We start from the raw sequence: 25,944 nt of genomic DNA on the forward strand, positions 1-25,944 counted from the left end.
TAATCTGATTGCTACAAAAGAGAAGGTTGTTTGGAGGTTCTCATTCTTTGGTAAATTGTGTAGGGTAAAACTGGTAATGAGGCAACTGTGCAACTTGCACAGCTGTCCTGGCAGATGGGTGACTCTGACCTCACACTGTTCTTTGCATTCCAGTGCATTCCTCCTGATGAAGCTTGCACCTCTCTCAATGTGGATATGATCCTTGCCATGATGCACAACAAGAAAACCTTCACCAAGCCCCTTGTTGTAATAACACACGAAGGAAAACAAGAAGGTATGAAAATGAGCTTGACCTCTTTAATAATGCTATATATATATAATATTGTGTAACATACAGCCACTGAAATGAGGGAGCGCAACAAGTATGCGACATTCTATAATCTTGTGGTGATGCTGTGCCTGTAAGATGTTACTTGTTTGGATATTTCCCTGGCAGCAGTCATCAGGGCAATTCATTGCCATTTTTTAAGCCCCTCTGTTCTCTGGACTTGTGGTTTTGCCAAGCATGGAGAAAGGAATACTCAGACTAGTACAAAATAACATGGGTTTTGGAAGTATGAATGTAGCAGTAGCACTTGGAGCAATTTCTTGTTGCCCAGAGAGAAAAGGCAGTGTTCTGCTCCCTGCTGTATCCTTTATTTATTGTGCTTGTAAATATAAATTTAGGAATAATAACAATGGAATTGCAAAGTACTGAGGATGTTAAAGCCTGGTAAGTTTGTAATGCAAAGAGGTGGCCGCTGGAGACTCACTAGATCCTTAAACTACGAAGAGCAAAGGATAGTGTGCACAAAGGGGCTCCACTTTGGTGCGACTTGTTTGATTATGAAACAATCATAACCAATCTTTTTTTTATTTAAATAAAAGAGTGTGGTTAGTAACTGGTTGAAGGAGTTGGAGAGGCTGAAATGCATTATGAGATAATGCCAAACAGCATGATGAGACCTTATTCTAGTTTAAGAATGTGCCCTGTGAAGGGAAGTAAGAACTGTTCTCACAGTTTCATTTCATTTGAAAGTTTTTCTTAGTAGGTCACTCTGACAACAGCATCAGTCATGTTTTGATGCAATCCTAGCAGAAAATACGTGCATTTATCTTTTCTTTTTGTATTTGCATTGTAGTCTCATAAGAGGCTTCAGTGGCTTTACATACACACCAAAATCTTCCGATAGTGTCCAAACGCTGTTTGACCTCTGGAATGCTTTTCAGGGGGCATCAAAAGGATGGGCATCAGGAGTCCTGTAACTGCTGTTTTACAGTGCATGCTGTTTAGTCTTTGAACACTTTAAAGTACCATACAGCATTGCTAAGGGACATAGGCAGCAACTGTTTCTGTCTAACTCTGCAAGTCAGCTCATACTTCATTTGGAAGGTTTTTAACAAATTTGTTAATACAGATCAAATCCACTATGAATTAAAATCAAGTACTTGATCTGTCACTGTTATAATTAAAACTGTGCTTTGGGCCTGATTCTGGACTTTTATTTTGCTCAGCTCTCGTATTATTTCAGTAGGTTTTCTATTAGGAATGAGTAAATCCTGCAACTGAAATTCAGCTTTCAATAAACAGACTCGTACTTCAGCTCTCTTTTCCTTATGATGTGTGGAGCATTGTGCACAGCTCCCATCTTGGGCTCCACTCAGAATGTTGCCTTTGTCAGAGGCACAAGGTCTCAGTGTGCAAAGACAAGCTAAATTTATAAAGATTAGTTACAGGACAACAGTGTGATAGAGTATTTTGTTGCGTTGTGGGTGATTTAGTCTAATTGTGGGACGCTTGGTGGAAATCTCCCCAGCATATCCCAGCTTTCAGACATAATACAAAGTGGCACATTAACAACGTAGCTTTGTTGGTATGCAGTTGTTCTGCAGTGAATCAAAACCCCTTTCTTAAAGCCAAATGCCATTGTCGGCCAATATGTGAACCTAAGACTTGGAGAAGAAATTATATCACATTACTGAACAGGAGAACTTACCTCTCAGAGGTAGTGTTCTTCATTTTCTTTGATGCGAACAGAACCAGCTTTCAGTATTGAAAACCCCACTATGTGAGGTACTCTCCCTGGATCTGCTCATCAAGCCACATATGAAAGTCATGTGCTTGACATTTCAAAAGTCAGAACAAACTGGTCATTGCAAAGGTGGTTTTTTTTCCTTCAGACAAGCTTATAACTGTCATTGACAGTATTAGAAATCACAGTACTATCTCTAAATGAGAATTTACAGTAGATCCTAATGGAAGTGCTTAAAACACAGTTCCATGCCACAGACATTCCCTTTGCATTCTTGCATTTCCCCATGCTCTCCCCCACTCCCGTGAAAGGCAGTGGATGGCCATTTATGTGCTAGGAAATAGATGTTGTTCTGTTGAAATAATCGACCAGTGTTGTTCAGATTTCTGCTAAGTGCAGAAACTTTAGATTATTATTTCTACAGCAAAAGGAGACAGGTCATAGAAAGAAGGTCAAACGGGCAACTAACAAGTGTCTCTATCCTACAGAGGTATAGAAAATGATGGTAATTCTAAAGGCTGGCAGCACTTGTTTTTAAATTAGATGTTTTTCATAGACCTCAAGGATTTTCACTGCTTCTGAATTGCTCTGAGCAAATCACAATAAAGTAAATGTAAGAACTGATGACTGAAGAAAATTGGTAATGAGCTACACAGCTTATCATTAGCTGATTTCATATTCTCTGTAGAGAGGCCAGTGATAGAAATAGCATGGAAAATTCATTTTCCCCTCATCTCAGAAGGCATTTTCTTGGCACTTGAGATACGCTAGTGGAGTGTTTGGACAATCTGATAGTGCCCTTACCCATGTTTGTACTTTTCAGGGCTCCTTGGTTTCAGTCCAGCCCTCCTCATAGATCTTACATTCAGTTATACTGTTGCTGTTATGTGCACCTGATAACTTTCCAGATTATTTGGGCATATACCCCGCCTCCACCCCTCTATGTTCTCACTACTCTATGTTTCCTACTACTGTTCCACCTATTTCCTATCATCTGCCAAAGAGATACTCATGTGTTAGAATAAGACACAATAACACAGTTTAAGAATAAAATTATTTTTTGGATTTTGTAGGCACGTGTCTCAGAGCCTAATGGTCTAAAGGATGTTGCTGGAAGTTTGGCACTGCCATCTGTGTTTTAGAAGTTAGAAGCATAGTCTTGTTTAAGAACACTTTCAATAAATAAATATATTTCTTTTCAATATTTTTGAGCTGTTATGTTTGCATAGTAATTAATTAAATTATTTTTTCCAGTTGCTAAAGATACAAAAACAAGTACTGAAACACTGTCTTATCAAATCCTTTTACATCTGATGCACTGAATGCACTCAGATATGCCAGAATATAAATGAAATCCCTGAGTTGCTGGGCAATCCAGAATCAAACTGCAGCTAACCAAACAGTTCCCTGAGTCTGAAGCCAGAATCTCTGGCTCTTCTGCTTGAGGTGGCATTCTTGGAGAAAGATAAGAAGGACCAGTTAGGAAAAAGAAGGGGAAATTCTTCAATTTTTAAACATTTGTTTACTTGTCTCTTTCTGTTACACGGTGATATCTTCATCACTAGGATGATGATATTTGATATTCCTGAATAACAGCTTTGATTTTTGAACAATACCTATGATCTTTTATTTCTTATATATAATTAAAAAAAAAAACCCAAACCAAAAAACGCACACAACTTCCAAGACAGAATACCAAGTAGGACTCAGGAAAATGGGTGAATCAACACACATTCATGCAATTTGGACAAAGCAGTATGTATTGTGCCATAAAACTCACCATTCTTTAGTGAGAGAGTGTGTGTTTTAGTGTGTGATTTAGTGTGCTGGTATCTCGTATTTATGATTAGCAAGTGGTCAGATGAATGTAATCACCTTAAAACAATCTTTGTTCCTTCACAATCTGTGATCTTTAAGAGCTCCACAGAGGAGTAACCAGAGTTACTGTAGGTCACACCTGATGACATCTGATTTGGGAAAGGTTGCAGTGTATTTGCCAGCAAAATATATGATGCATGAACTATATCTAGAATCCCTTGAGGAATAATTAATATATGAATAGAATTTTTTTGAGATGAGTGAGATTACTGAAGTTGGGCTGCTCTTCCTGAAATTCATGGTTTGTAAAATTTGCGATTAAAGTCTTTCTGTCAGATGAGAACCTGCATAGTTTGTAGGCTGCATGTGGAACCCCATCTGATTAATGTTTTGTGCATTTTCTTTGTTTTAAATTAGATCCTTCTCTTCCAAAGCCAAACGTGAGACAGCCACGTAAGTAACTCTTAAAACAATCTCTTTTAAGCTTTAAACGTCTGTCTAGAAAGCATTAGATAAATTAAGAAAATTCTCTTCAAGCTTTCTGAGTGTGTGCATGTTTAATTCAGAGACAGAACAGAATTCTGACTGTATTGTTAATTGAGAGGTTCCCATCAGTGTTCAGAGGAGGACTGTGACCTTTTGTGTATGTGACAATCAAGTTTGCACAAACACCACTGAGAGTCTCAGCCTTAGCAAGTTCATGTGCTGATGTGTGTGTGTTACCTCCCCTTTCTCTGCTGAGACCACTGCTTCCCAATACCAGTTCTAGAGCAGCAGTGCCATCCCTCAGAGCCTCTGTGCCCTACCTGTGTCCTATTTCAGCCTCACTCCTATCCTGCACCACAGCTGGCCACAGCCCCAGGTACTCCAGCACCAGCACTTACAGGCCTTGCTTAGATGAGATCACTGCCTTGATACCGATTAATTTCTCTGGTTTTAATGTTGTCTTGGTGTAGTGAATTAATCGGGGTTGATTAATGACCCAGGAAAGGAGAGAAGCAGCACTAGAAGAAAATAATAAACAGGAAGGTGCTGATAAATGCGCAGCCAAAAGCAAGAATTAATGGAGAAAAGGGAGATTTAAAGAGGAAGTACAAAGAAGGTTTTTCCTCTGCTCCTGTCCCTGTCAAGACTAAATTTGTTCAAAGTAGCAAAGGCAGTGATAAATTATGCTTCTGCTGCTTCTCCACACAATTTTCTTCTCTCTACTGTGTTTCCTCCTAAGGGAAGAGGACACTGACTGGTGCCCAGTGGAAAAAAACAGTTGAGTTTAGTCTTTTGTGTTTGCATCTGAAATGACTAGAAGTAGCCAAAGGAACCAGAAACAGTCGCATAGAAAAAATGAAAGAAAAACCTTCTAAGACAATATCTGTCAGGTGGTGTATATGCAAACTAGGTCACAGGCACCCAGAAATGGGTCCTGAAGGCCCTTGCCACCAGGAGCTGCTGGGGAAGACTTTTGTCAAATGAGGATGGGGGATGTCCTTAGGGACATGTGCTGGATGCAGGATGTGCAAAGGGAGGGTGTTGGTTGTGTTCTGAGAACTGAAAATTCCACTGAAGGATACTACTAAGATGGAGTCAGCTCACTTCCTGGCCAGCATAGTCAGTAAAATGTTATTCACTGGCCTAAGTGATTTTCTGCAATGGGAGACATTAAAAATATTGAAACTAGAAATCAGTTTTTTAAGAAGAAATTTCCCCAAATGATTGCTTAGTGATTATTACTTTTTTAAGTATTTCTAATTGCCAAAAAGAAAAACACAGAGGCAAAAAATTTTTCTGTTTGGATGATTAGCACTGGGGGGCCAATTACCCAGGAACCAGATGCTGTTACCCTTGAAATGGTCCTACAAAAGGGCCTCTCCCCTAGAAAGTGATTTACGTGTGTGTGTGCTTCTATTTTTGTGTTCTGGAATTAATTTCAGTTATTGAAAGCATTGCCAAATGTGAAAAACAATTGTTTCTATTTATGTTTTTGCTGACTTTTTTTGCTGGCATCTCTTCCCTATTAACAGCAGTTCCGTTCTCCACCTAGATTTCAGACTGAACATGAGGAGATGTAGGGGAAAGTTTGCTTGAATGTTAGGCCATTTAAATGAAAAGCAGTTTTGCCAAAAAATCTCAGCCTTTTTAAAACACACTCTAAAGATAAATGAATATTTAATTGAAAGCAAGTTGTTAACAGCCAACTGAAAATGCTTAATTTTTGCAACATTTTCCAGATTTGGGTGTGCTGAGCTGGAGTTTTACTTTGTGATGTGGAACAGTTGGTTGGACTGAAGCCACTTTAAAAGCATCACTTTTATTTCCTTGATGCAACTCTGCCAGTCTGTTCCTCAAAATGGTGCTTAGTTAACTGTGAAATTTTAAAAAGCTCTTCCATGGAGGATTAAGGGTGAGTTTGTATAAAATGGGTTCTGCCACTGAAATAAGAAGTGCTCGTGTTGTGTGTGTTTCCCTGTGCAGCCGTGCTGTACGGGCTGGACACGCTGACGGTGGTGGGCATCGCCTTTGCGGCATTCGTGATCGGAGCCCTGCTGACGGGAGCACTCTGGTTCATCTACTCGCGCACAGGTACGGACGGGGCCTCAGCAGGGCGGGACACGCGGAGTCCTCTGAACCGCTGCATGGGGCAGGGAAGGGCAAGGGAGCCAGTAGTGCTTATCCTGGGCTTTTTTATTTTCTTGCTTTCTCTTCTTACTCATGAGTTTTCCAGCAGCTCCTCCCACGAGCCTCTATTGCATATCAGCTGAGTGATACCCGCCCTTCCCTAAAGAGAGATGTTACGTGTTATGGTTTAAAATTTGCTGAAATGATTTTAAATGCAAGTCTTGAAAACTCACCTGGGACATGAGTAAAACTGAGTATTCCTGGCTTGTGTATTATCATTAATAGCATCTCTGTATTTCAAATTCAGTTAATATTTCAGTTAATGGATCCCCTTTGGTTCCCATACTACTTTGTAAGATTTTCTTTTTTCAGTTAGTACATTAGGCTGATGTGTACAAGAAGTGGGCCAAATGGTTAAGAGAATGCTTTGTCTAGACAGACCTATTCTGCATATAACTAGACTTGAAAAGTGTTTTGGGCCTTGCTTACATAGAATTTTTGCCACAATTACTTATTCCTCCATTCTTCAACTACTATTTTCAGTTGCTAGAAGTCACATATAATCTTAATTGTGTGCAACTAAATAATTAGGAATGTGTCTGAATTGGTGCATCCTTTATGCACAGATAATTTTCCAGTATCTCTTTAGAATTTTCTCCCATGCTAAACTAAATTAGCAAAAATGGAACACTGTATTGAAAGAAGAGGGCATTTGGGGAGCTTTCTGCTGTATGCCACGGACAAGGACTGGACACTGATGGAGCCTTGATTTCCAGCATGTGACCTTGGCTGCTTGTGGATTGTGGGAGTATCTCAGGATCCTTAGAGTATGCTGGGCTCCCAACTACTTCCACTTCTGACCTCATAAGACCCTACCAAGATCTTTGGGAGGTCGGAAAAATGTGAGGTCAATTACTCCAAACCTATGCAGCTCTGGAGCACTGAAATTTGCCTGTAGCCCACTGCAGAGGGGTTATTTTTGGCATCTAAAACATCATGGAACCTATTTAGGAGTGAGAATCCAGCCCTGTTGGGTCAGAGCTTCTGTAAACATTATGACCTAGGAGCTTATGTTAATTTAGAACTAAAAACTATGGTGTTCTTTCCAGTTGGCAGAGCAACAATTTTGTATAAGCAGTTTAATACTTCTCAGTGCATCAGCTATGTATGAAACTTGTTTGGAATTGATGCAAACATGGAAAATTTAAAGGTTGTGATAATATGTATAAATTGTATAATTCTGTCTCATATAAGTACTGAAACATTGTGGAAGAAAAGTAAGTGCTATTTGAGCAAGTAAATGGAAGTTAAGAAAATAATTCCCATATTGGTAACCTTTATTAACGACAAAATTTAACTAATTGTTACCTTTGGTCCTGCATTTGTGAAAGTTCAATCTGTATTCACATACAGAGCCATCTATAGACACATGTTGTGTGTCAGTACTCAAGGAACACTGGGAAGCCAACATGGTAAATCCTTGAGCAGCAGTAGAATGTGGACCAATTCCATTAAAAGAATTATATTAGCAAAGCACATCAGTCATGGTGACCACATACAAGCAGTGGAGAGGGCAGCTGCTCTGGCTTTGTGTTTGAGAGAAAGTAAGTGGAGAAAAAGGCCAGACAAAAAGTAATAAATGAATATAAGAAAGAAAGGGGGCACTGTAACTCATCAGATTAGAGAATCACAGAAATGATAAAAATTATCTAGGAAGTTTTCTGGTTCTGATTTTCAAAGGACTGTGAAAGTGAAACTATGTTCCTGTGCACATAATTTTTCTGTGCATAGTATCTTGTATCTACAAAGCATAACTTGCAGAGTGCAGCAAAGGCTCTGGCAGGCACAGTGTCTTAGAGGACAACTGCTGTGGCAGACAAGATAATCCAGCTGCAGTGGAAACATTCTATAGCTCAGTGCAGACTTTTATTAACTTGAAGAGGGGAAGAAAAAAAGATAATCTAAATTTCATCTACAGAGTGGCTGTCTTTTGTCATAGAGAATTTATACATTGGTGAATTGTGTTCTGAAATCTCATCTTTTGTTGTAACTAGTACCGGATTTCTAACATGATTTAGACCAAAGGTTGGAAAATATGAATTCATTCTAAAACTCTGTTTTGCTGATACTCAGAGCACAGATAAAAGCTACTGCTGGTAGAGAATGGCAGCTTGGGATGTGTGAAGTAAGTTACTTTTTTTGCTGTAGTGCTATGTGCAATGCAGCAAAAGGCCACCTTTTTGCCAGTAGCAGATTTACTGATACACTTTTATCAGTGTGTCTCTGCTGCTGACAAAGAAGTGTTATGTGAATGAGCTCTTTTGTTCATCTTGATAGGCCATTAGCATTAAAACCTCAAGCAAGTGATAGCAGAAAGGAACTACAAAATAGGTAGAATTTAATCTCCAGATACTGAGCAAGGATTGTTGTGTTGTCATCAATCAGCTTTTGCTGATTTCAGTCATGAAAAATTTCTGCCAAAGCATCACAGCTGTGCTTTAGAGTACTCTAGGTTTTCTGAAACAATTCAGCATGGAGTAGAGATGTCCTATGATACAGGGGTAGTAAGAGGAGAGGGAAAGCTAATATTAGAACAACAGAGGAGGAATATTAGCTGATTTGTCTGCAAAAAGACTCCGTACTTTTGATCCTTTCTCTAGTCAGTTAAAGGACGTGAAAGGTATTGGTCCTGCCTGGAGAGGACCCAAGAACTAAGGGAAATAGCAGACATTTGTCACAATTAACCTCATTTATCTGGGGTCTTGTAAAGAAGCAAAAATTTTGCAGTGTGCATGAATGCAGAAACTCTTCATAATTTAACCATATAAATATGTATCAATGTCATATGTGTCTTAGTAGGGATCATTGAGTATGTTTTGGAGGGACAGGCACAAGCCTGATTAGTTAATGAGACTGTTAAACCTCGTAAAGTGTGTTAAAGAAAACATCCGTCCCTGTGTTCTCTTAGGAAGCATGCTTTCCTTCTTCAGGCGCTGTTGCAAGTTAAGAGGATAAAATGTTCCAAAATCCGAGAAGTTAAAAGTGTCCCTCCTCCCCCACTTCTCCCTTTTTATGGGATCTGATTTAAAGTAAACTGACATAGCAACCAATTATATTTGGCAAATGGAGATAGAAAAGCAAACATTCAGACTTCCTGGACAGGGAGTACAACTGGCAGCTTTCCTAAGTGTGAATAATAAAGTGCATGTTGTCGCGTTCAGATGGGTAAAAGCTTGTTTACTGTCAATAGATGAGATGTGTCCATTCTGAGCAGTTCTGGTTCGGTAACATGAGGTACATGAAGCTGTTTACATGAAAAAGACAGATGGAGAATGCCTCTTCAGTGATAGTTTACATTTCTTTACATCCTTTTCTTGAATACCCTTTTTAAAAAGCTTTGCTACGGTTTAGCTCGGTGTTGAGGAAATAAAATACAGGAAAAATCAGCTGGTCCAGATGCAGTTGCTAGGCTGTGTGTTCACAACATCACTGTGATTTGGATTTTCTTTTTTCTTGAGAACATTGAGAATTTGTTATTCTTCAAGAAGTGATTGTGGTGTATCAGAGCTGCTGATGGTGCTCTAGAAATGAGGTGCTGCAGAGGCCATTACAGTGGAAGGCAGGGGTCTTCCAACCCAAACAGAAGGGAGGATGCCTCCTAGGACACTTTCCAGAGGAGCTCAGAGGGGAGAGTGAGCAATTGGGCTTGCTGGGGACTGCGGCACTGCACTTTCACTTTGCCATAAAATAAAACCAACATGTGTTTGGCTTACAAATGAATTTATGTTTAAGTGCCTACAGATTGCATTGATGTACTGAGGCTGACCAAAGCTGTGTGTAACCATGTGGTTTGTAAAATGGGTGACAGTGGAGCTGCAGGGAGAGGCAGGGGCTGGGGGCCCCACTGGGGGAGCCCAGCGGCCGCCCTTCCTCTACCGCCCAAGTGGCTTCTGCGGCAGGGCTGGGGGTCTGCAGCCTCCCCTCGCTGCTTTCTGGTGTTTGTGCTCGGTTGTTTAGTTTTAATGAAAGGGAGTTTGCTTATCGCTGCCTTTATAAATATATGCTGTAGTACAAAAGGAAGGAAGACATGTACACAAACAACGGGAGGACAAGGGAGCAAGTCAGGAGGGGAAGAAACATCCAAACAAGGTTTATGAAAGCCTTTACAGCACAATGACACATACTTTGATTTGATACAGTTTATTCTGGGGGGGTTGCAAAGCCATTTTCAAAGCAAGTTAAAGCTGAAACTTGATGTATTTGCAGATGACTGGGGGTAGATTCTGACCTGCTGCCTATGAGCAGAAATCCACGGCTCATGGGTGAACTATATACTTACTTCTTACACTGGGAAAAACAGACTCAAAATCTGCTCACTAGAGTAAATGCTGGACTGAATGCTGAATTTAAAAACAAAATCCTCATCCTCTTTTAAAAAGTTTATTTGGCCTCCTGGGTGGTGTGGTTTAGTAGTTTAGTTTGTTGTTTCTTCTGTCCTCTCCTGTCCCTTCTTTCCTCCCCGTTCCTAAACCAGTGGGGTGTAAGGGAAGAGCTGTGTGTTGTGGGGCCTTAAGTGCACTTCAGCTGTGGCTGTGGCTCGAGCTAGCGGCAAACCTGCTGGTCTCCATTACACACAGCACTTGCAACTTCTGCTGTGAGAAATCCTCAGACCTCCCTTGTTTGTAGCAGACCTCTGAGTACTGAGCAGCCTGCAGGAGGATATTTTGTTGCCTGAGACACGAAGCGTTAAAGGCGCATTTCCTCCGCAGCCACATTCGGAGAAGCTCGGGCTCTGGCAGCTGGGCAGCAGCACACAGGGCATGGGGATGTGCCAGAGCAGCTCCTGTGGGAGGAAGCTGCCTCGTCCTTGCACTGTAACCCTCTGGATGCAGGCTGTGCCTCCAGCCTTCAGCCAGTCACTGCAGCAGTCACTGAGGAGTGGGATCTCTACCAAATCCTGAACATGGAAGAAAAATTGAAGTGTGCAGACCTGACCTATGGCATCAGGTTCTGGATAACATAGGATAATGTGGAGCAGGAGAGCTGCATCACTGTAAGCTCATGAGGCAGGAGATGTACTAGCCTTTGATTTTTCCTAATTGCTCTGCCCACGATCCTGCAAAACATTTCCGTCTTGCTCCTTCTCTGGGAAAGCAGCCGTGCTGGTACTGGCAGCCACGGCAGGTCTGCAGTCTAGGCAGCAGCAGTGTGACTGTTACTGCACTGAGATCACAGGTTCACATCCTGGAGATGAGCTCAAGGGAGGGGGCAGCTACAGTGCACATTATATAAACTTAAGTCTTGCCATCTGTTTCAAAGAGACTATTTTGTAATATTGCTAAGGTTACAGACTTGAGCACTGTAACTTTAAAAATGCCACAGTTATGGTTTCCTATGTGGCCTCATTATGATCTTTTAGGCATTAAATGGCATAATTATTACTTTCGTGCTTAGTTGAAAGCTGGATTTTTCCCTTGGAATCCCAGCCACAGGTGCAGAAGGGGTGTGAGGAGACTCCAGGTGCTTGATTTGGCAATCTAAATAATGAAAGGGTTTTAATTTATTGTCAGTAAACAGTTAACAAGAAATGGTGAGACATGTTCTCACTACAGGTTTTAAGTGCTGCACATACTGTGGTAGCTGTAGGAAAGCTTCCTGCATGTTGTATTACAAGTAAATCAAGTCAAGTTTTCAGGATAGCCTGTTATTTTTCTGCATGAAGAAAACTGGCTGTGTCTCAGGATATGTGGTATCCAGCTGATTGACGAACATTCTCTTGAGCTACACTTTTAGCAAACATGCTGCTCTATAAACTGGCATTAAAACTAAAGTCTACATTTCCTGGCCTTTTTCCTGGAAACAGCAAACCTATAAAGTGTCTGAGTTGTGTAATAGGACCCATTTTGAGTGACAGCTGACAACAGAAGATAGACAATGTTGATCTTGGCAGTTTCCATCAGCTGCTTGTAAAATGCTCACGGAAACAGCGGTGTTATTTTCCCCATGTGCACAGCAATGCTTAGGTGCCAAAGTCTAGTAACATTTTCAGTGATTCTCTGATTAAGGTCTGTTACCCAATATATTAATTGCATGGAAAAACAGACCACCAGAAGAGGAAGACTGGGAAGAAATGGATTATTGTTTTCTATGACAACATTTTCAGTTTCCCTTCTCCTGACTCCACTTTTTCTCTTGCCTGTCCCTCAGGGGAAACAGCGGGAAGACAGCAGGTCCCTACGTCGCCACCAGCCTCCGAGAACAGCAGCGCAGCGCACAGCATTGGCAGCACGCAGAGCACTCCCTGCTCCAGCAGCAGTGCCACCTAACTCGGGGACAGCTGAGGAGCAGCACAGGACTGCGTGTGGACATCGGACAGCAGCGTTTTAACGTTAAAAGTTTCGGTTTTGGTTGCTTCTGAAAAAAATAAGGAGAGATTTTTCTACAGGAAAAAAACAAACTGATTTTCTTTTGGGGAAGCCACTGTGTGTGTGTGTGTGTGTGTGTGTATACGAGCACACAATGCATGAGTGAACGCAGCCTGTTGGATCTTGTTAGCATGTTATGCTACATGTGACAAAGCTACTAATTTTACAGTACTGCAACCTGTTCTAGGGGTCTGTGGGCCCTCAATGTGAAATCTATGCCAGTTTGGAAAAATGCTGCTTTGTCTAGATGATATTTTCCTTTCCCTGAACCTTCTCATTGACAAGGTATTCATTAAGGGAATTCAGTCATAGACTCACAGAATGGTTTGGGTTGGAAGGGAATTTAAAGATCACCTAGTTCCAACCCTCTGCCATGGGCAGGGACACCTTCCACTAGACCAGGTTGCTCAAGCCCCATCCAATGTGCCTTTGAACACTTCTGGGGATGGGATAGCCACATGTTCTCTGGGCAACCTGTTCAGTGCCTCATCACCCTCACAGAAAAGAGCTTTTCCTAATGTCTAATCTAAACCTGCCCTATTTCAGTTTAAAGCCATTACTCCTTGTCCTATCACTACATAAGATAAGCAGAACAAAGATGATCTTAGGTCAAAGGATTTCTCTTTGTCTGAGCAAGAAAGCGTCAATGTCCGATCTCCTTGGTAAATAACATTTTATTATTCAGCTATGTTTAGCCACTTTTGAGTAATCTTTGTTTTGTTCAGCTTACAGCTACAGCATCTCATTTGCTTTCTTGTTGTGTTTGCAGCTTCAGGTTTGTTCCAGGTATTTTTGTTGTAATACTCATTGATTTGGTAATTGGAAAAGAGCACACTCTAACATTACCTCTCGTTTTATGGGCCAAAGCTCTTTTATAAGAGATTTTTTGATATGCTATACCAAATGCAGGCACACACAAACATTAAGACAAAGAATGGTCTTGTGCACTAACAGATGGGTGTGTACCTTTAATGGCAATGTCTTTATGTAAATAGATATATATCAAGGTAGACAGAGCCTAACTTACCACTTTACCAATTGGAAATTGGCACAGCGTTCCTTCCATACATAAATATGTAATCTATAAATATATATATATATATAAAAAATTAAAAACTTTCTTCAGTTTATAATAGAGGAGATAAAGAAGTTGATTTGGTTCTAATCTTTTAGCTAGCCTAAAGTCTCTTTGAAATAAGAGATGAGTTTGAAGGCACAAGGAATGTACAGTAGTGCCTGTTGTTTGCTATTCTCTGGAAAAAGTTGTGCAGTTGTTTGTGTCAAACTGTTGTATGAACATTACGATTGGATTGTCCCAAAGTAGTATCAGAATACGGAAATGGCAGAAAGGTACTAATTGTCACTCTATTTTCTAGTGTCATTGCCTTATCTTGACCTTCAAATTGATGCAAAATGAAAAGCAAAAAAAGACACTTTTAACATGTAATTGTTTGACTGTTAGTTGCCACTTTGTAATGTGTTCTACTGATCCTTCTTTGAGGAAGAAGGAGCATTGTTTTCCTCTAAAAATGAGATGAATAACTTTCGTTAGTTGTACTGAAGGTTACCTGTGTTCTGCAAGAGAAGAAGGGACTTCATTACACTCAAGTGATAGTCTGCTCTGAAGTCTGAGCTGCGGATTTCTTGCCGATTCTACACTTGTGCCTTGCTGATGTCAGGATGGTCCAAGTGCAACATATGCAATAGATTTAAGTGCCCAGGATCATGAGGCAGAGTGTTACTCACTTTAAATCAAATCTGTTACTAATCCCGTGACCACCTATGCAGATGAGTAACTGCACCCCTTGTCCTCACGATTGGAAGCACGTTTGGCTCTGAACACCAAGGCTGGTCTCAGTGTCCGTGCAGGCAGTGGGTGCTTAGAGTTACACATGCAAAAATGTTTTATGTTACCAGGCCAGTGGTGGTCCTGGTGACATGGACAGGGTGTCATGTAAGTGTAGTTATCCCTGTGCATAAGGGTATGCAGGATTGGCTCTGCTCCAAGGTGTGGGGAGGATGAATGTGCTACCTGTGTGGTTGAAAAGAAAGCGCTTTGCCTAACCTTCAGCAGAATGTATTGTTAAAGCATATTCTATGTGTAAAGTCTTTAAAGATGTCTTCAAAGAAGACTAGAGTCTTTAAGTTCAATCATAGCTATATTTTACTACATTAAATTTCTGTATAAAGATATATTTAAATGTTTTAGATAAATGTAAGTTACTCTATATGAAATGTTTAATTTCAATTACTGTGAAATTTACATATTTTGTAAATTCCTTTCCCCATTTTAACCCTTTCCTTCCTCAGATATTTTATTAAGTAGTTTCTCATAGGAAGTATTAGATTTGGTTGTTGGGATGGACAGGTTGAAAAATTCTGTGTAAAATAGATAATTGTATATTTTTGAGAGAAACATGCTGCATTATCAATCTTTTTATAAAAAATTTACTCTAATTTTAAAATAATTTACAGATTTATATTTACCATTGGATAAACCAAAAATATATAAAGGTCAAAGATTTGATTTGTTGACTTGTGTGTGAAATACAGTTTAAATTAACTGAACTTGGTGTACTCAGCTATTTAATTCAGAATTTTTAATACACTTGAGTTAATTGTCTGTTGGAGTTTTTACCAAAATGGCACATGATTACTTAGCAGATGGAACAGCCATTTCTGCTTCAATAAGGAGAGAGAGAGAGAGAGAACCAAACCCCAAGCATTCCCAGTGAATAGCTTTATTACAGAAATGTGTAGTACTTTGCAGCAGCTGTCAAGCTGCCCTCAGCTCAGAGCCTGATACACCTCTAGGCTCTGGTTTTGTAGCAGCCATTTGTCTCTGCTGCCAGTTTCTGTGTGTGGTGTGGCAGCTCCCGCATGCCACTGATCCCACCTCTGTCCCACGTGGTCTTGCCATGCTGGTCTCACATGGCAGAGCCCTGTGGGGTCTGGAAGGCCAGACTCTCCAGTCCCAGCAGAGGGTGTTAGAGCAGGGGTTTGGATGGATGGAGTCAGTGGTTAATTTCAGCATGATGGAACCAACTGCGAAGGAACTTCTTATGTAAGAATGAGAGGATTGGGCTTAAAATGGACACCTTCTGCCTGTAAAAGCTATTGGTAGCATACTTAAACTCCAAAGTAGACTGCTTGTTCTATCATGTGTTGTCTAATCGCTAACTCTAACCTTTTACAGCATTTGGCTTTGGACATTACTACATTTGTGTTTCAAGAGATCAGATCTTTCTGTGTTAGGCTATTTTTGTAGCATTTTCCACATGGAAATGGATTTTACAAAATGTCTGTAGATGCTGATGATTGTAACCTTCCCCCTGCTCTTTCCTAACCATTTCTCCCCTGTATGTTCTTTCTGTTATGTATATCTACCTCATGCTTCACAAGAAGACTGTACTGTTGGTTGTGCTGGCAGCCCTTCGTGTGAGGTGACTGTTGTGCCCTGTTGTTGTTTGTCGTTCATTGGGATGTTCATAGCATTATCAGATCTTCGCTGCCGTGTTCCTACCAGTTCCAAACACAATATTCTCACCTTTGAATAAATAAGTATATTTCTTTTAGATGCAAGTGCCAGATGGTTTTTTTAAATCTAAGAAAGGGAGACATTTACTTGCTAATACCTGTGGCCAGTCTGAATACCCCATTTGTATTTCATATTACATTCAGTATTTCAGAGCCTTGTGGAAATGCATAGTTGTACAGTTTTGATAACAACAGTGTCATGTCATCTTAGTCTCTTGTGCATAATAAAGTATATATCAATTTATTAGTAATTGATGTCATTATTCATTTAAGTTGTACAGAGCCAACAACAATAGATCAAATTTTGTCTCACTGGCCTGTCCTCATGTCCCATAAATTTCAGTGGGAATTAAGTGCAGCATTTGATCTTCTGTCCACTTCTGTTTTCTCCTTTCTGAGTTCTTTTATCCATTGGCTTCGGTTGACTACTCAGTATCGTGGCTTCTTGCAGAAACCAGTAGATATGTTTAGTTAAATGCTGCTGTTCTTTGCTCTAAGTTGAAGTCCAGTCCTGTGGGCATTTACTTGTTGCATGTCAAGACACAGCCTCAGTCGAGTTCTGCACAAAGCCTGGTTGAGCACAGTCAAGCCCAAGGCTCTGCAGTGGCAGAGTGCCGGTGGGTTGTACCTGTGACTACAGGTACACTGGAGACATGTGAGCAAGACAGTGTTTTCATCACTGAAGGGTCTTCGTGTGCAGGAGCAGATAGTTTGGCTGAGTATCAGCAGGACAAGAATTCGGGTGTTTACTACCCTGCTTACTAATTTGCTTCCTGTATTTCTTGTGCAGAATATTCTTTATGGCACTTGAGGGGAGCAGCCTCAGCGGTTTTTCCCCGGGTTATTCAGAGGTTGTAGTTACTGACTCACAAAAGAGAGTTCCTTGGTAAGGGAATCTAAAATGTTTAATGACCACTTTTAAAAACCAAGATTCCTTCAGTACAGAAAAGGCTATTAGTTAGAAGCAGTCCTAAGCTTACTTGCTGCCTATGACACAATTCACAGAGGTGCAATAGATGTATTGCTTTACAACAACCATATTTCAGTTTCTGCATCAAGACAATTTTGTTTTCCTGTGGAAATGAGCTCCATAGAGTGAACCTCAACTGAAAGTTGCTGGAGCTGCTATTCCCTTCTGCCTGTAAAAATTATATTTTGATTGAAACAGGGTGTGAAAGCATGATCAGTGTCTCATGTGTAGAATTAATTTTAAAATGCAAGTATTAGCCAATGAATTCTGATAGATTTGCATGAGTGTTTTTAGACATTAAGAGGTAAGAGTCTTGCCATATTGCAGAGTAGGTACCAATGTTGTGCATATTTTTTGTCTCAAGCATTGTGAGTGAAGCAAGTGTTTTGGATGGTCAAAAAATACCAGGTGCCAGTTTCAGGAAAAACAGAGTCCAGAGCTCTTCAAATTTAAACAGAATTAAATTTATCACAACGTTCCAAGACAGTATAAAAGGAAAAGGAGACAATATTTTGATAAATTTTCACAGCTGTCACTTTGTAATTGTAAAGCAGATATTTATGAGGCTGGAAGTCTGATTGCAGCATGTGTTTTTGTACAGCGTTCCCAAATCGCAGGCCCTGGACCTAGCCTTGCCAGCCTGCGTGCATTTACACTTTGCTTAAGAAAGATCATATTACATCCCTTCACCTACCCAAAGAAGGTTACAGCTCAAATTACATATTTCTCTGTCATTTGCTAGAAGCCCTCGGGGTCCCACTGCAGCCTGCCCAGAAGGTGATGTGCACCGCCGTGGCTGCCAGCCGGCTCTGCAGCCAGTCTTGTCTGCCCACCCCGCTGTGCTGAGCTGCAGGTTTACTGTGTTTAGGAAAATCTAAAAACGAGTTGGTTTATGGCTAGATGAGGAGGATAAGCAGCACAAATTGCTACTCTTGCACTCTTGTTTAAATAACAGATTTTTTCCATCCAATTTTGGCACATATATTTTGAGGAATTGGTAAAAAAATATTTGGGTGGAGGCTCTTTTCCTCTGTTACTGCTGCTTGTAAACTGACATCTCTAGTAAAGAACATACTGTAGTGACAAAAAACTAAATCAGTATTTTAGAAAACAAGATATTGAGGTTTAAGCAAAGAAAGCTGATGGCATTTAACAATGCATTAAGTGGCTCACCAAGCACTGTGTTTTGTCAGTAAATTTTTTATGGTGTGTCTGTCTGCAAAATCACAGTGCAATCCATGCAAGTGGCTATGGTTTTCCCAGTTCTCTAAGCATTTAAAGTCCAGATTTGTTTTGTAAACAGGGTGAAAAGATTAAAAAATTCTTAGTCTGTCCTTTATACAAGTAGGCATGTCCCATGGGTCATAAGAGCTTGGGATGTAGTCTTTGCACTACACAGGATTTTTACTAGTCCATGATCCTAAAGGTGATTAGTAACACTGGCTGTTAGGATTGAAAAATAAAATAAACAGGAAGATTTAAGGGGAGCATACACACAGAGCATTTGCAGCAGAAATATTTAGGTTTTCACAAAATTTTTTGAGTGCTAAAACGTGACAGAAAATTTAAATCGCTGAAATAAAATAACATGAAGGAAGCAGTTAAGAACTGTCTGGAAATGGGAAGACTCATGCTCAGCCTGAAAGGAGCTGGATCTGGCAGACTTCCAGGGCTGCCATGCCCTCAGAGTGCCAAGGGCATGAGGCCTGGGATAGCGCCTGTCACTGAGAACTCCGGCTTACAGTGCTGGGCATCGGCCAACCTGGCAGGATCATTCTAGACAGGACTTGTGCTGTTAACTCTGGGGCACGGCTGTCCCTGTGATACGCTGAGGGTGTTTGGTGCACCCAGCGCGCCAGCTGAGAGAAGCCCGGAGGTCTGGCTGCACCCCACTGATTCACAAAATACACAGAGAGGGGTCTGCTCCTCACCGATGGGAGCTGCCTCGAAGCTGGATGGAAGAGCACGCAGGTGGAGGCAAAGAAGGAGGGAGGGGACTCCTCGTACGGATTCCACAGAGAAGGCTGATACTGGAGGGATCAGGAACGAAGAGCCGCAATGCGACACGCGTCCAGGAACTTTATACTGAAGGTTGGAAAGGCAGGGATAAGGGATACAGCCAATGGGACAAAGGAGAGGAGGCGGGGTTGAAGCTGAGGGAACCAATAGGAATAACACATGGGCGGGAACAAGGGAAGCAACCAATGGGATGTTGAGGAGTACAGAACTTTCTAGAACTAATGCAAAGTTAACTAAGGGAAATGAATATTCATAACTTCATACATAAAAGAGGGAGGGGAAAACATTAGCCAATCATGAAGAAATACAGAAATCTTTAGACCGGGGGGTGATGAGTTCTCACCTTAACCGGGAATGTGTTACCAGACCTCGGTGCCTGACCACCACATACTGATTTCTGTTGTACCTTCAGGGGTCAGGGTGGCTGCAGGCACACGCACTGCCACGATACATCCTGTGTTAACAGGCTGTTTCAGACAAACCAGGTGTGTGTGTAAGCTTCACCGTTCTCTCTGGCTTTTGCATTGGGAAGAAGGGCTGTGAAATGTGAAAGGCTCTGGTTGGAAGTCACAATATGCACTTGGGATGGCCAGAGAGAGAATGTTCGTCTTGCAAGCAGGAGAGGAGGCACAGCACCAGTCCTGCCTCTGGGGAGCTCCTCTGCTGCTAAAACCTGAGTCCGGCAGTTCAAAATAAAACCCCCCATCACAAACGAGAACCAACTCCTGCTTTCCCTGTCCAGCTCATGCAGGAGCAGCGGGACGGAGCAGTCGCGCCACTGCGGGTCTGGGTGAGACCTGTGGCCCCTCAGGCAGGCTCAAAATGGCAATGTGGGGCTTGGCACCGTCCCACGAGGGTTTTGCAGTGGATCTCATTGAGGGGAGGCAGCTGTCGGTACGAGGGGACAACTGAGGGCTGCACGACAGTGATGGGCAAGGGCTCCTCGGGGTCAGGAGCCAGCGGCTGTTTGGGTGTGGATTTAAGGGAGGGCAGCCAGGACCGCCCGTGTACGCCCAGGGGGAGCCGTTGAGATCCTTTTTGGACAAAGCTAAATATCACCGTAGGTGAAAGATGCATGTGGGCTTTGGTGGGGGGAGGGTGGCTCACGTTTTTAGCCTGATTGTTAAATTGCCCTCTCACTGGCCCCCCATGTGGGGAGCGATGGGGGCTCTGCAGCCTCCGGGAGCACCGGCAGCTCTGTGAGGGATCTCTGCTGCAGGAGGCACCTACACAGTCTGGGGCTGTGGTAACAAACAGTCCTGCCCTCACTCTGAGTGGAAAGAAACCCAAAGGTGGGGTTTGGATCCCAGTCCTCTGAAAAAATGTTCCAACCCTCTCTTAGCGCCACAGAATGTGCTTGACAGGCAGCTCTGATGAACAGGGCAGCATGGAAGAAGCAGACTCACACAAGTGCAAGGTGATGAAGGGTGATGAAGGTGGGGAAGATGGTCAGGTGAGAGAGGCAAGAGCAGGTACAGGATGACAAACACCTACATGAAGAAGGTGAGGCTGTTGCTTTGATTTAAATATACTAAGCTGGTGGTGCCCTCAGTTTGATGATGTGGGGAGGTGATGTTGATAATTAAGAATGGAAAAAGGAACCATGATGAGGTTATTGTCAAGTTGGTTGGCAGAGAAGGCTGGATGAACGCTGTGATTATGAGTGTTGTAGCATGACTGTGCTGACTTTCTCCGGAGAGGGCTGAGGGATGATCACACTGGAAAGCACGTACCCCGCTGACATGCTTTGTACCATTACAAAGACAGAGTAAATACACCCATGTTTTTACTGGCAGTGCTTAGTTAATTTTTCTGAGACTTCCCTCAAATGTGTGTCCCTGAAGTGAGTCATATTTTACTACATCCTAGACAACACGGATCTGTCATAAACCAAGAGGCCTTGCCTGGGCCAGCTGCTGTCCCTGTGGGCCATGGAAAGCACAGGATGATCTGCTCTGTGGATAGAGTGATTTCTTCGGCTTGGGTTGTGCCCATCACCTGAATCATGGGATCACCTACCAAAGAGGCCACAGTTGTATCAGGAACTTCACAAATCTAGCTCTGGCAAGGCATTGTGAATGGTTAATTTTGTTTCCTGATTTAATGGTAGGAGTAGGGTTATGACAAGCTGATTCCAGATGATTTCTCCATTGCTTGTTCTTGTTAATTTTTGTTTATGATATTCCTCTTTCATTACAAGATAAAAATTTATAAGATGTTGAAACTCAGATCTCCTACTTTTGGAGTCTGTGCCTTTTAGTCAGTATCTAAACAACTGTTAAACAACTGCGAGCCAAGACAAATTTGCTATTCTCTCATCTAGAAGATGTAAGAAATCGTAACTGCAGTGCTTATTTGATTAATGACAAATAGTATGGTTACATAGACCAGAGCTACATTTTATAGATTTCTTGGGCTTTTATTGAGCAAAGGTAAAACTATTACATCAAAAACCTAGGTATCCACGCAGTTATGTTTTCAATATAAATGCACACATATATACAAACACACATTATTCCATCTAGTACTGGGGGAACCCAAGAAGGGGAATTTCCAGTGTGTGTTGGAGGCGAATGCATGTGGCCATGAATAGTGCAGAAAGCATGTAGAGTATGTGAGCCACTGCTCTTGTGAACAAGCAATTTACATCTGGAAGATTTGACTCAGTTCTTCTGTCTTTCAAAATCTTGCAGGCCTGGATTTTGTTGGCTTAGTTCAGGCAGTTAGGGGAGCCATCAGCCTGTGCTTCCTGTCTGGGGACTGGAGGAAGCAGCCCCTGACTCAGCACACCTTGCCTGTCTGCTGAGTGGGCACCGGGGAGATCCAAGAGAAATCCTGTTCCTAACTGAGCACCTGCAGTGGGCTGGGATGAATCTGCAAGTGCATCTTCTCTAGAGGGCTTTGCTCATGCTGGGAACCTGTTCTTACAGAAATCCTGTACTTCCATCAGAATGAACTCATAATTCTCAGAGCTTATTAGTGCTGGTGGTGCCAGTGTAGAAATACGATGATATAGGTTTATTTTGACACAATCAACGAAGGGAACAGTTACATGGAAGGAGACTGGAGGGCAGCAGGGTTACTGCCATAGTAGCATGCAGCTTCTGTCTGTAGGAGGCAACTCAAGTGTTGCCTCCTGCTTACAAACCTTTAAGATTTTTCACAGCATGGAAAGAAACCAATGTGTGTAAAACTGGAGGCATTTGCCAGGATCCCAGCTCAGTGCCACACTTGAAGAAAAAAGATAGTTTGCATTATTCAGAGTCCATATTTCATTTTTAAAGCAAACTAAGGGCCAAATTCTCAGCTGGTATAAATCTGCTCCTTCAGCTTCAGTCAAATTTTGTCTATTTACACCAACAAAGCATCTCTCAAATGTGTAAACCGTTCTTTAGTACCTAATAACAGAAATATAATCTGGCATATAGACAGTTTTGACAGCTGCCAGTGTACTTCGTATCCAAAGATGATTCCTTGAACTCCAGCTCTTCCCTCCTTCTTCAGACTTTTATTAAAAACAGGACCTATTCCCTTGTCCCTCATGTCATATATAATTCTTGCAATGTTAGTTCAGCACACTACCCATTTTCTCCAAACATCTGAATTTTGCTCCACAACTGTAAAGTCCTTTTCCTCAATTCTAGTCAGCATTAAAAGCATTTATTCCCAACTGAATTTCTGACAACTGTGGTGCTGGTCCTCCTGTTTGCATTTAAGTCAAGAAGGCTCACATTTCAGATCAGCCAGTGCAAAATGCCATGCTAATTTTTTAAAAAGGCATGTCTTTTAAGCAGGGTATGCAAGGCAGCAAGGCATTAGAGCTATTCTGGCTTCAAAAAACTTGGATAGGATTTACTATAAAAACCCCAAGGAAAGGTTGAAGCAGGTGTTCTGGGCACCTGATCACAGTACACAGAGGATGGCACTTGAGGTCTCCTCACTCACAGTGTGACTGGGCTTGCCCAGACAAGTGCTCCATGATATATTTGACATTGACTTTCTGGGGCAAAGGGAGAGAAATGCTGCCAATGTGTGGAGCACTGGGCTGCGTTTCCCAGGTCACTTTGGCACTTGTGAAGATAAATGGCTCCCAGGCTGTGATGGGCTTGCTCCTGACAAGGGTGAGTCAGCAAGGGGCTACTGCTGCTCTTGTGTCCCTTTGCTCAGCAACACTTGGTTAGGTCTCCAAGGAAAACACCAGCATTAGTCATACATGAATCAGCTGTAACGATCCCACCCCTTATACACCCTATCCATATTGCCTGTTCCCAGATGTTTTTAGCTGGCAACTGCTTTAAAATGTGTCCATGCTGTGGCCAGGACTGGGCTAGTTGGCACTGCATATGATGAAGCCCACTCATGAGGGAGGCTTGAAAACTGTTTAGTTGATCCAAGTTGTCAGGAAGATTTCTCTCTCTTTTTCCTTCGAGCTCATTGCCATTCCTGCATTGAATGCTGTCCGTTCACACTTCCAAGTATGCTTTTTGGACAAAGCAAGCACATCTCTATCTTGACATTTTTGCCTTCGTCTTCTGGAAGTGAGTTTGTAGGTTAGGTAACCTCACTGGAGAGAAAGAAGTAGCATGTGGCATTTGAATTCCTCAGTATTAAAGAAGTATTTCCAGATAACAGTCTGCAAAAAACACATGGACTGCAACTTGCATTCAAGGTTCATCAAATGCCTTGGAATAGCAACCAAAGTAGTAAAATCACACAGTGCTCTTAGACAAGTAGTAGGTAGGGGGGGAAAAATAACTGTATGGGATAAGTATGTTCATTGTATTGAACCCTTTGGGAAAGATTTAGAATTTGTAGAAAGAAACAACCGTTCAGTTCTGCAAATGCAGACACATGAAGCTGCTGCACAGTGCTAAAGTATTTTTAAGGAATTAGAGTTGTTCTTTTATCAGTCATCAAATTTAAGGAAACCATTCTTCATGTGTCATAGGCCGTGCTTTCAACATACCCTGTGATTCGTGGCCAAGGACTAAGAAACTTAAGGGATGTTCTCTGAACTTCTCACATTCCCTAGGACTGACTGCCATTAAAATGCACACTACATGAACCCTGACTAAAGCTTCTAATGTGTGATTCAAACTGAGACTTGACCAAGTCTTTGATGGGAAAGCTTGCATTTTCCCTGAAATTTTTCTTTATTTTCCTGAAGATTTGTAGTGCTAAAATTAAGCCTATTTTAAACTGATTTACTGAATTACATCACACAACTCTGTGCCTGTGGCTGTGAATTCAAATACACAGCCAGTTGAGGAAATTTCAAACCTTTGTTTTATTTTTCTAAAATACTTGATAACTTCATGTGGACGTCATTGGGATAGTGCAAAACACTCTCATGGAAGGATTACCCATTTCTTTTTTCTTGAGGAAATTTGGTTGATCAAAGCTATCACATAAATCTTGTGAAACTGTCAGGTGTTACTCTGCATAACATAGCAATAAAAACTATTCACTGGTGATGCTAATTAAGCAAAACATTTCTCCCTGGCAGTGGTTTTCCTTTGAGGTTGCTATCAGGCCAGTGCAAACAGGCAAATGCCAGAGAGCTGAAACCTTATTGCTGCTAGTATGTCACTGGTATCTAGTATTGCAGGGCTGTTTTCCAATAAAGGCATAGGGAGTTCTCTGTATAAACTGTTGAAGCCCTAATGGGAATTTCCCCCTAAAACTCTCCTGCAGATCTAATGAAAAATTGGCTCTTTACTCTTGATCTCTGTGTATGTATCTTCATCCTCTCACAGTTTGAGTTCATTTTGCAATAGAAACAGCTTGTGTTTATTTCCTTTCTTTTTAAATCCTGATAGTGACAAATAGGTCTTAGCAAGCTATTTCTTGTTTTTATTTCTGCATACTCCAGGTATTGCAATACAGTGGAAGTGGAATTAACTTTGTAATAAAACATTCACGCATTGTAAATTAGACATAGAAAAATATCTATTTAGGCCACCTTGTCTGAGACATCTGGAGGTTTGATGCACATTTTATAGCAGAGAATTAGTGCTGGTTTCTGTGACACAACCCCTGATTATCACCTGAGTGAGTCAGGTACTGGTACCCAGACACAGGAAACTCAGAGCAGATCTTGATAAGTCTAAATCCAGGAGATTGGGGAGGTATTAATATATTGCTTGAGATTTATACAATCTACTTTAAACCCTTTGGGGGCAGCTCTTATCTGCTCTGTTTCATTTAGACATGGGCTCTGAAGAATGACATTCCCTGGCCAAGATGTCATTCAAGAAAGGTAACCTTGTACTTTCTATGGAGTGATGTAAACCACTCTGAGGGCACAGCACAGTGGAGAACCCAGCCTTGCCAGCAACCATGTCAGTGCATTTGAATTTTTTCTGCCTCACTTTTTTTTAATGTGATGCTTTTCTATTCACTTTAGCAATTTAAAGATGATGCATGTCTGAGACCTGACATTCTGGGGAGAGGTCTCTCTTCTACTTTCACTGCTTCAGCAATCTGAAGTAAAATGTGAAAAGTTAAAACTTTCTCTAAGTGTTTTCTAACTTTTCTTGCTGACAGGTAC

At 41.5% G+C, this 25,944-nt stretch overlaps 1 protein-coding gene across 3 annotated transcripts in view; it reads left to right on the forward strand.

The window, feature by feature from the left end:
* Nucleotides 1-16,656, forward strand: part of TGFBR3 (transforming growth factor beta receptor 3) — a 116,224-nt gene extending 99,568 nt beyond the window's left edge. For 2 of the 3 annotated variants that reach the window (XM_032117543.1, XM_032117542.1), the window contains exons 14-17: nucleotides 154-274; nucleotides 4,248-4,283; nucleotides 6,300-6,407; nucleotides 12,651-16,656. In XM_032117543.1, coding sequence (XP_031973434.1) covers nucleotides 154-274; nucleotides 4,248-4,283; nucleotides 6,300-6,407; nucleotides 12,651-12,769 — 384 coding nt within the window. In that variant the 3' untranslated portion in view covers nucleotides 12,770-16,656. Of the gene's footprint in view, nucleotides 1-153; nucleotides 275-4,247; nucleotides 4,284-6,055; nucleotides 6,408-12,650 lie in introns of those variants that run through there. The other variant, XM_032117544.1, reaches the window with a different exon arrangement.
* Nucleotides 16,657-25,944: the final 9,288 nt, after the last annotated feature.

This window comes from Corvus moneduloides, chromosome 9 (genome assembly GCF_009650955.1).
Source record: "Corvus moneduloides isolate bCorMon1 chromosome 9, bCorMon1.pri, whole genome shotgun sequence".
NCBI lineage: Eukaryota > Metazoa > Chordata > Aves > Passeriformes > Corvidae > Corvus > Corvus moneduloides.